This window comes from Symphalangus syndactylus, chromosome 5 (assembly GCF_028878055.3).
Source record: "Symphalangus syndactylus isolate Jambi chromosome 5, NHGRI_mSymSyn1-v2.1_pri, whole genome shotgun sequence".
NCBI lineage: Eukaryota > Metazoa > Chordata > Mammalia > Primates > Hylobatidae > Symphalangus > Symphalangus syndactylus.
Genome location: NC_072427.2, coordinates 147,857,887 through 147,867,090, shown reverse-complemented (window position 1 = coordinate 147,867,090; position 9,204 = coordinate 147,857,887). Strand labels below are relative to the sequence as shown.

At 52.3% G+C, this 9,204-nt stretch overlaps 1 protein-coding gene across 1 annotated transcript; it reads right to left on the bottom strand.

The window, feature by feature from the left end:
• Window positions 1-2,435: 2,435 nt before the first annotated feature.
• Window positions 2,436-7,763, bottom strand: RBP5 (retinol binding protein 5). The gene is made up of 4 exons (XM_055277007.2): window positions 7,577-7,763; window positions 7,114-7,292; window positions 3,534-3,635; window positions 2,436-3,079 (listed from the first exon to the last, which is right to left on the bottom strand). Exons 1-4 carry the CDS (start codon window positions 7,647-7,649, stop codon window positions 3,026-3,028), a joined length of 408 nt encoding a protein of 135 aa, XP_055132982.1. The 5' UTR covers window positions 7,650-7,763; the 3' UTR covers window positions 2,436-3,025.
• Between the last annotated feature and the right edge of the window lie 1,441 nt (window positions 7,764-9,204).

Sequence of the window (9,204 nt, the reverse complement as noted above, 5' to 3'; positions counted from 1 at the left end):
GCAGGCTCTAGGGGAGGAAGTGCACCCTGTGGAAGAGCGGAGAGCTGCTGGAGGAGTGGGGAGGGAAGGGGCAGCCCCCACCCTCATCTCCATCCTCCGCATGCTGGGGATACCAGGCCTCTTACTTGGGGTACTTAAGGCTAGACCAGATGTGGTTCCTGCATCTTAGGGAGTGACATTAGGGTGGGGGAAAGGGACCAAAATGGTCATGCCTCTGCTGTCTCTTGGGATCTTGGGATCTGTGGTGGCCTCTAGGAGTTCCCTGCTGCCAGTAAGTGGTCCAACCAAGTTACAGGATCAGACCCGGGATGGTCTTTGTGCTTTAGAGCTGAGGCATTTCCTGCTTCTACCTGAGCTCCTTTTCAACATACAGGCCTGGGCACGTAGGCGTCAGGGTCATGTGGGAGGTGGTGGCCGAGGGGAGAGGTGGGCAGCTGGGAGGGGTACACGGCTAGACCTTGTTGCTCTGCCTCCTCTTGGGACCCCCGGTGGGATGGAGCCCAAGTCCTTGGGCAGCACATGGTCCTCTGCTTCACAGGACACACACCTGTACCCATCCTTCCCATCCACTTTTGCTCAGTTTATTTTGGGGAGAGGGCTCTGAATTGACCTTTGGTCTTTGCAGACTCTCAGGGACCATCTGGAGTTCCAGCCGGAATCTGGGCTTGGTGGAGTGGGAGTGGGGCAGGGGCCTGCACTGGGCTGACTTAGCACAGTGATTCCATCTCACATGGAAATAGACATTTTGGATTCCTGATCATATCCCTGGGGTTTAAGACTCTGGCCAACCAAGTCAACTCCACAACTTGGTGTGTCCCTGGGAGGGTCTGGTGTGGGACCCGCCTGTCTGTGGCCCTCGTCCCCTCCTCTGCCCTTTCTCTACTCACATCTTGGTCCCTCTGGTGACTCTCTCTTCCCTCTGAGGACAGATGGAACCTGATTTGAATAAGGGGTAAGGGTCTTGTGAGGACGAGGACATGGATTGTGTGCGTGCGTGTGTGTGTGTGTGTGTGTGGTGGGAATGGAATATCCGAGAAGGTGGTGGAGGAGGGAGGATTGAATTTGGAGAATCCCTGGCTTCTGCTGCGGTGCGTAGCGCCCCCTGCTGCCCACAGGGGAAACAGCAGCTCCAGCTTTCCACAGCGATCCCCTCCCCTCTGCGGGTCGAGCTCCCACCCTCTTGGAGATGCCTCTGAAGCTGCGTATTCCTCCCCTGATGCTTGTGCTCCCTTAGGGGGTCTCCAGGCCTCTTGGTGGGGTCTGGCCCCTGGAGAAGTGTGGTCGAGTGGAGGATGGGGACCTGCAGTGGCCATGATCTGGACGCCCACATCACGGGGAGTTTTGAGGGATTGAGCCCACTTTAGCTTGGGTCTTAAAACCACCATGGTGAGAAGCGTCAAACTTTGGGGGAAAAATAAAAGTATATAAAAATATTCAGAAAAACCCACCATGGGGGCCTACAAGCTCCTGAGTCAAGGCCTCTGCCGAGACTCCATTGACCAGCATGGTACTGAGCATGGAGGACCGTCCTGTGGGAAGAGGCTTGGACATGCACTGTGAACTCAAAAGCAAGGACACTGTGTTGATCTGGAGATGAGGGCGATGGGTGAGTACACACGGAGCATCCTTCTGTGCCTTGGAATGGGACAAGTTGGATTCCAGCAGCCCTCAGAGCTTCTGCTGGGTGGCTTTGCAAACAAGGGGCTTTCCACTCTACTGGGGACATCTGCAGAGAGGTTGGGCAGGGAATAAGATTTTCCATTCAACCCTGAGTTCCTTTTTTTTTTTTTTTTTCTATTCCAAATTCATTCCAGAGCGTGTGGTAGGATCAGTATCGCAAGCCTAGTTCTTGACCAGAGCCCTAGTGACTGTCTTGTGTGTGTGGGGGGCCCAGCCGTTGCAGGAAGATGGGGCAAGAGTCTTCATCCGATGAGGGCCAGGGACTTTCCATCTCCCTCAACCCTTCCCCCAGGCTCTTTTCCCACCCTCACATTCAGCCCTCTTCTCTCTGATACTTGCCCCCCTAGGACTTTTATTCTGAAAGAACCAAGGCCCCTGGAGGTGGAGAGGAGGCCAGAGGCTGGAGCTGGCCTTGACCCTGAGCCAGCTCCACCCTTCTGGGCTGTTTTCCAAGGCAGCAACTCTGGGACCCTTGCTGTCCTCAGCTCTCCTCTTTATCTCTGGTCTCCAGCCTTGCTGGCCTTTGAGCAGAGGGTCCTTATAGCCAGGACTGCAGGGCTTCTCACTCCTGGATTCCTGTCTTTTATTCCTTGACCTCACATCTTCCATCTACTTCCTTTTTCAGCTTTTTCTGGCTTTCTTGCTGCTTGCCCTTCCCAAAGCAGACACGGAGGACAGGTCACCATTTAGAAGCACCCTGCCTCCCCAAGCATTGCACAAAGGTCTTACCCCATTCCATCCCTCTTTCCCGACACATAGGATGGAAGTATCAAATAGCCAGATGCCTTCAGATGTCAGAACCGTGGAGTCCGTTGAACCCTGTGTGTGTGGGGCTGTGTCTTGGGCCTGGTTTTGTTGAGCACATGAGGCTTTCTCAAGAATAAGGACAAAGAAATGGACAAAAAGACTCTGCCGGTAGCCGCTGTTTAAACTCTTGAACCCCAGTCACAGTTTTCCAGAAGTCCATCAGGATAGAATTTTCACTAATCGCCAAATGCCCAAAGCTTAGTTCTTTCTTAGAAGGAAAAGAAGAGGTCAAATGGACAGGAGAGAGCGGAGATTGGTTGTTCTCAGGGGCTTCTTCCCTTTGCCTGCTTCTTTCGTCTGGGAGGGCAGACCTTGACCTGGAAGTGAGGTCACTATTGGGCAGTGGAGTTTGAGAAAGGACTTTGGCCTGGGGGCTGCAAGTTACAGATTAACACGGGGAGGGGTGAGGAGGGACCCAGAGGGAGGGAAGGTGGCCAGAGGAAGGGACAGCTGACCTGGCACAATCTGGGCTTGAAGGGGGCACAACAAGAGGGTCTGTGGGCTGGTGCTGTCTAGAGGGATCTCGGCTCCTCTCTGGCTATCTGACCTTCCTGAAGACCTGCTCGCACACTGCATCCCTTGCCGTCAGTTCCTGGGGAGAGAGGGGAAGTGAGGGGGAGAGAGAAAGAGGGCTTTTGCCAGCCAGAGCCCCTTTCTCAAGGTCCTTGACCTTCATTTACTCCTTCCGGATACAGCAGCTTGAGTGTTTGATGTATGAGCAATTGTATCACTATTCCACATCCTCAATTTTCCACCCCTCAGGAAGGAAGGTGGCTGGGTCAGGGGATGTGAGTGGCTGAAGCCTCCATCTCTCCAGTGATGATTTATGGGCATTCATCCGACTCATAGCCAGGGCCCACCTTGGCCACTCTGTTTCTTCTTCTCCCCATTCCTCCCAGTGCTTTTGCTCTCCCTCCCTGGTCAATTCCTTGGACAGGGATTGGGGCTGGGCTGGGGGAAGAGTGGTGACCCTATCTGGTTTGGACAAGGGAATGCCTCATAGCTGGAGGCCCTTCTCCCAGACACCCAGCCCCCACCCCATTTACCAGATACAGCATCTCTCCCTCCAGCCAGTGTCTCCAGCCCCGGTTGGGGACCTCCCCTTTCTGCACACACACCAGCTGCTCCTCCTCCCAGGTTACTACGGTCTATAGTGGAAAGAGGGAATAAAGAAAGATTGGGAGGCAGGACACTCAAAATGCTTCCCATCTCACTCTGAGTGGGCTCCCCCTTTTACTCCACAGCAGATACTGTCTGCTGCAGCCCCTCCACTGAGTGAGGGAGCTGCTCTGATTCAGCAGGACTCCTTCCTGCCCCCGGTTTTTTTGTTTTGTTTTTTTTTTTTGAGACAAGGTCTTGCTCTGTCACCCAGGCTGGAGTGCAGTGGCAGGATCTCAGCTCACTGCAACCTCTGCCTCCTGGGTTCAAGTGAATCTCATGCCTCAGCTACCAGAGTAGCTGGGATTACAGGCGTGCACCAACACACCCGGGTAATTTTTGTATTTTTAGTAGAGACAGGGTTTCTCCATGTTGGCCAGGCTGGACTTAAACTCCTGAGCTCAAGTGATCTGCCCGCCACCGCTTCCTGAAGTGCTGTGACTATAGGCATGAACCATCACCCAGCTTCCCACTCCTAAAGGTCACCGAGGGGGGCCCAAAGTTGTCTACAGCGACCTTTAGGGGAGAGCAGGGGTGGTAGCAGGATAAGTAGAGGTGAAACTGGCGAGGGCATTTATGAAGAATGGAGACTTTTTCCTCTGGATACTTCTGGCTGACCTAGAGGGACTTTTGAGAAAAAAGAGAGATTGGTTGGGAATCCTACCAGGTAATCTCATTCCTCCTCTTTCTTGGTTTCAAGAACAGCTGAAGTATCCTTAGAAATAAAGGGTCAACTCCTCTGGGCCTGAGCATTCCAATCAACCTTTATTGAGTTCTCCCATAGGACAGGCCCCAAACAAGGAGCTCAGAGTCTTGAGGAGATAGAAGATCAGTAAATAGGTAACTGTGACACCAGGCAAGAGTGAGGGATGGCAGTGGGGCGGGCAGAGTGAAATCTTTAAGGAAGTTGGGAGTTAATTATATTGGAGAGAATGAGAAATTTCTAGCAAGGAAAGAAACAGCTAGAAATAGCAGTAAAAGAGAAAGGCAATTAGTTCTGAAGGGCTCTAACCTGGAGTATATGTGGTGCAGGCAATTGAAGAGCTGATTCACAGAGACCCTTGTGTGCTGAGTTAGGTGTAATAGATGATGTAATGTAATAGATAATCACAGAAAGGGTGTAAGTCAGAGAGTGACATGATCACATTTATATTTTAGGTAGGCCCTGTGGCTACAGCATGCAGATTAGAGGAGGGTTAAGCCTGAGAACCAGCTGGGTGCAGTGGCTTAGGCCCATAATCCCAGCATTTGGGAGGCTGAAGCGGGAGAATCACTTGAAGTCAAAAGTTTGAGACCAGCCTGGGCAACACAGTGAGACCCCATCTCTAACAAAAAAAAAAACACACACACACACACACACACAAAAAAAAAACAATTTCAGGCACCAGGTGAGAAATGAAGGCCTGAATTAGGGTGGTGATAGAGAAAGGTTAGGAGGGAACACAGGAGAGCCATTTAGAAGAGTGATGCTCAACAGAAATAAAATGGGTCAGGAGCCATATTAGAAAAGTAAAGAGAAATAGGGGAAATTAATTTAAATAATATATTTTAGTTAACCAAAAATATTCAAAATATTATTATTTCAGCACACGACCAACATAAACGTTTCCGAAATGCTTCTTTTTATTTGGCATTGTCCGAAAGTCCACTTACAGCATCTAGATTTGGACTAGTTTACATTTCAAGTATTCAATGGCCATCTGAAGTTAGCAGCTGCTATACTGTGTAATGCAGAAAAGCTACAAAGATTTCTTGGCCAATCAGATGTGGTGGTGGTGGGGTGTGTGTGTGTGTGTGTGTGTGTGTGTGCTGGGAGCCTAGAGGTAAGGAAACAATAGATATTGACCATGACTCCCAGGTCTCTGGCCTGGCTGGTTATTGCCATTAGTGGAGAGAGTAGATATAAAAGTGGGGTAGGTTTGGATAGGAAGACAGTGAATTTGAATTTGACCTTGGCGTTCAAACGGAAATTGGTTCCAGGACCCCCACCCCACTAAATCTGCTGAATAAAATGGCTTAGTATCTGTAGAGAAACTACGTACATCCCCCTGTATACTTTATTATTATTACTTTGATACAGAGTCTTGCTCTGTCACCCAGACTAGAATGCAATGGCGTGATCTTGGCTCACTGCAACCTCTGGCTCCCAGGTTCAATTAATTCTCCTGCCTCAGCCACCCAAGTAGCTGGGATTACAGGCATGCGCCACCATGCCTGGCTAATTTTTGTACTTTTGTATTTTTTTTTTTTTTTGAGATAGAATTTCACTGTTGTTGCCCAGGCTGGAGTGCAGTGGTGCGATCTTGGCTCACCGCAACCTCTGCCTCCCAGGTTCAAGTGATTCTCCTGAGTAGCTGGGATTACAGGAATGCACCACCACGACTGGCTAATTTTTTGTATTTTTAGTAGAGATCGGGTTTCTCCATGTTGGTCAGGCTGGTCTCAAACTCCTAACCTCAGGTGATCCGCCCGCCTTGGCCTCCCAAAGTACTGGGATTACAGGTGTGAGCGACCTCGCTGGCCTAATTTATGTATTTTTAGTAAAGACGAGGTTTCACCATGTTGGCCAGGCTGGTCTTGAACTCCTGGCCTCAAGTGATCTGCCTGCCTCAGCCTCCCAAAGTCTTGGGATTATGGGTGTGAGCCACCACGCCCAGCCTTTTCCCATATGCTTTAAATCATCTCTAGATTACTTATAATACCTAATGCAATGTAAATGCTCTGTAAATAGTTGCTATACTGTATTATCTTTTGTTTGTATCATTTTGTATGGTTATTTTTTATTTTTATTTTTCCCAAATATTTTCCATTTGCAGTTTGCTGAAGCTGTGGATGCAGAACCCATGAATATGGAGGGCCAACTGTATTTTGTAGGCAGTTGAAAACATTGCCCTGGAGCTCAGGAGATGGCTGTGGCTGGGGAATTCATGCCAAGGGCAGCCTATAGATGGAAGCAGAAGGCATGGGTGTAGATGATTTAGCTTATGGATAGTGGACAGACAAAAGGGAGAAGACATTAAGAACAAAACTCTGGGGAGAAAACTCCAGTTTAAAGGATTAATAGAAGGACTAGGATCTGCAAAGGAGGCTAAGAAGGAATATGTAAGAAGTAGAAAGAAGTGCAGGAGAGTGAAGTTATTGATGCTAAAGTAAAAGAGACTCTGGGTGACCAACAGTGTCACAGGCTGGAGGGTGGGCAAATGTTTGCTCTTCGGTCTGGGTTGGCCTGTTCTTTGCCCTTTGGGCTGGTGATAAGAGGGGGCAGGGAAGAAGTGGGAGAGAGACGGGGAGCACCAGGACCTGTTAGTTCTGGAGACTGGCATCCTGGGGACTGCATTCCCTGCTGTGGTGACCATTCCCCTCCTCCCCGCTGCTCTGGCTGGGGAAGGTCACTGTGTTTTGCCCCATGTTGTTAGGAGCCTCCTGTGATGCCTCCTTCCGGCCACCGCCCACCCAGGGGAAATGTACCTGGCATTTTCGTCCGTCCACACTCCTGAGGTCCTCCTCAAACTCCACTCCCACATCGAACTGCACAGTGTAGTTTCGGAAGGTGCTGAGCGTCCTCACCGTCATGTGGTTGCCCTGGTGGTCGATCTCCTTGTCCGGCTTCAGCAGCAGCGCGATCTTCTGCACAGCCAAGCTGATGTCTGTGGGGGCTGCGTGTTAGTAGGGGTGCTGCTACCCAGCCAGGAGCTCCTTTGCCTGCAGCAGCCCCTCCAGGCTGTGAGTTTCCCTTCTTTGGGTCTGGGACTGTGGATTCACCCCCTCCTACCAATGCCTGGTTAGAAATGGATCCCGGGTCTGGTGCCAGCCGCCTGAGCCTTTCCACAGTGTCCAACCCCGGGCATTCCCTCTTCTCCATGGGACCAAGAAGCAGGAAGGAAGAGGGGAGAAAGGGAGTGACAGGGGTCTGGGAGGGCGAGGCCATTACTTAGGGCTTGCAGGTAGTCCTCCATGTGCTTCTGCGAGACGAAGCGGTAGTAGCCAGTGAGGTTGGGAGGCATTGTGTGGATCAAGGTTTCAGGAGAATGCAGGATACAGGGTAAGGAAGGAGGGGGTGTTGTCTGGCAGGTGAGGCTGAGAGACTCCAGCCAGCCCCACACACAAAGACAGGATGTGTAACTGCCCGGGTTACCAGGGCTTTTTATAAGGCTGGGGCCCTGTTGCAGTAAGAGTCCCTACTAGACCCTCCCTCCCCGCATGGTGAGTTTGGGGGTGGTGTCTCCAGCCTGAAGGAGGGGCAGGGATTTGGCAAAGTTGTGCCTGCCCTTGGCTTTTCCTGAGGAAGGAACCTGGAGCAGGATCTGGGGCTGTCAGGCATCCAAGACTCGAGCCATCCAAAGGTCAGTTTTGGCCTCCACCTCATTTCTGGCAGGCTTGGGAACCGTCCCAGGGCCTCAGGGGCAGTCTTTCCTGGGAGACACTTGAGGCTGGTCTGGCTGTGTGAGGTGGAGATGAGTTCCAACAATATCCGGAGATCCTGGGACTGAGTGATGTTGGAAGATGTGAGGGGAGGGGGTGAGGATAGCCAGCTGCCCAGGAGCCACCATGAAGAGCACCCTGTAGGCCTGGCTCTCAAAGCCCCCTCAGGTAATGTGCTCAACTGGGACCCCAAAGTGGCATTCCAGACTCTTGGTCCTAAAGAGCCATTATTAGGAGGGAGGTGGAGCCCGAGGGGTGCTAAGTTCAAAGTCCGGAACAGACAGCCAGAGAGGAGTTTGTTGGCTATTCTGAAAAATTTTATTCTGTTTGGCTTGGGACCCAGAGGGTTTTCTCTCCCTCTGAGTCATCGATGAGACCATAACCCCCAGTCCCCAGCCCTAGGACAGCCCATGCTTTCCAGATGTATTTCTGTGAAGGTAGGGTGGAGGCGCCTAAATAATATTGTGCCCCCACCCCAGCTGCCCAATTCTCTCTCGAACCTGCCATCGTCCCGGGCTTCAGAATCCACTGGGCTTGGTTTATCATGGTTTAAGGTGAAATTCAGGGCGAAGGAGTCAGGGCAGATAGGCGGGAGGAGGCGGCCGGTCCCGACAGGTGCGCGCGCGAGGGGTGCACGACGTCCTGCCCCTCCTTGGGCCCCGGGGCCTCGCTACCGCCCTGCGGACCGCCCTGTGGCTTCCTCGCAGCCCTGGGCTACAAATGCCAGGATTTCTCAGGCTCAGACTGAGGGTTTTACTTCACCCTTCCCAGAGGGCACGCAGCAGGGATCTGTGGATGGAAGGGGCTGTGGAAAGAGGTTAATGCAGAGTTGGGGGGCGGGGTGACGCGGTGCCACCCCTCCTGGCAGCCCTCAGGTCCCGCTGACGTCTCTCTTCCCCACCCCCTGGCTTCTGGCTTTTTTCTCCCCACGTCCCTCTACTTTCCCACCCCCTCCGTGGCTCTCCAGCTTCCTCCCCAGCCCCCGCAGTTCCTCGGCTCCCCCAAATTGCAGCCAGGGGAAGGAGCCCTGAAGCTCTCCAGCCCCGACGCCCCAGTCTCATTGGCTCCCTCCCGCGCTGCAGCACCTGGTCCCCCCCAGTCACCTGATTGGCCGGCGGCCCCGTCAATAGTTGCCCG

Bases quoted from the DNA above. Each gene is read 5' to 3' on its own strand.
- RBP5 (XM_055277007.2), bottom strand. From the start codon at position 7,649: ATGCCTCCCAACCTCACTGGCTACTACCGCTTCGTCTCGCAGAAGCAC. The intron at 7,293-7,576 runs GTAATGGCCTCG...CAGCCCCCACAG, and splicing joins GGACTACCTGCAAGCCCTAA to ACATCAGCTTGGCTGTGCAG. The intron at 3,080-3,533 runs GTAAATGGGGTG...CTCTCTCCCCAG, and splicing joins AGGGAGAGATGCTGTATCTG to GAACTGACGGCAAGGGATGC.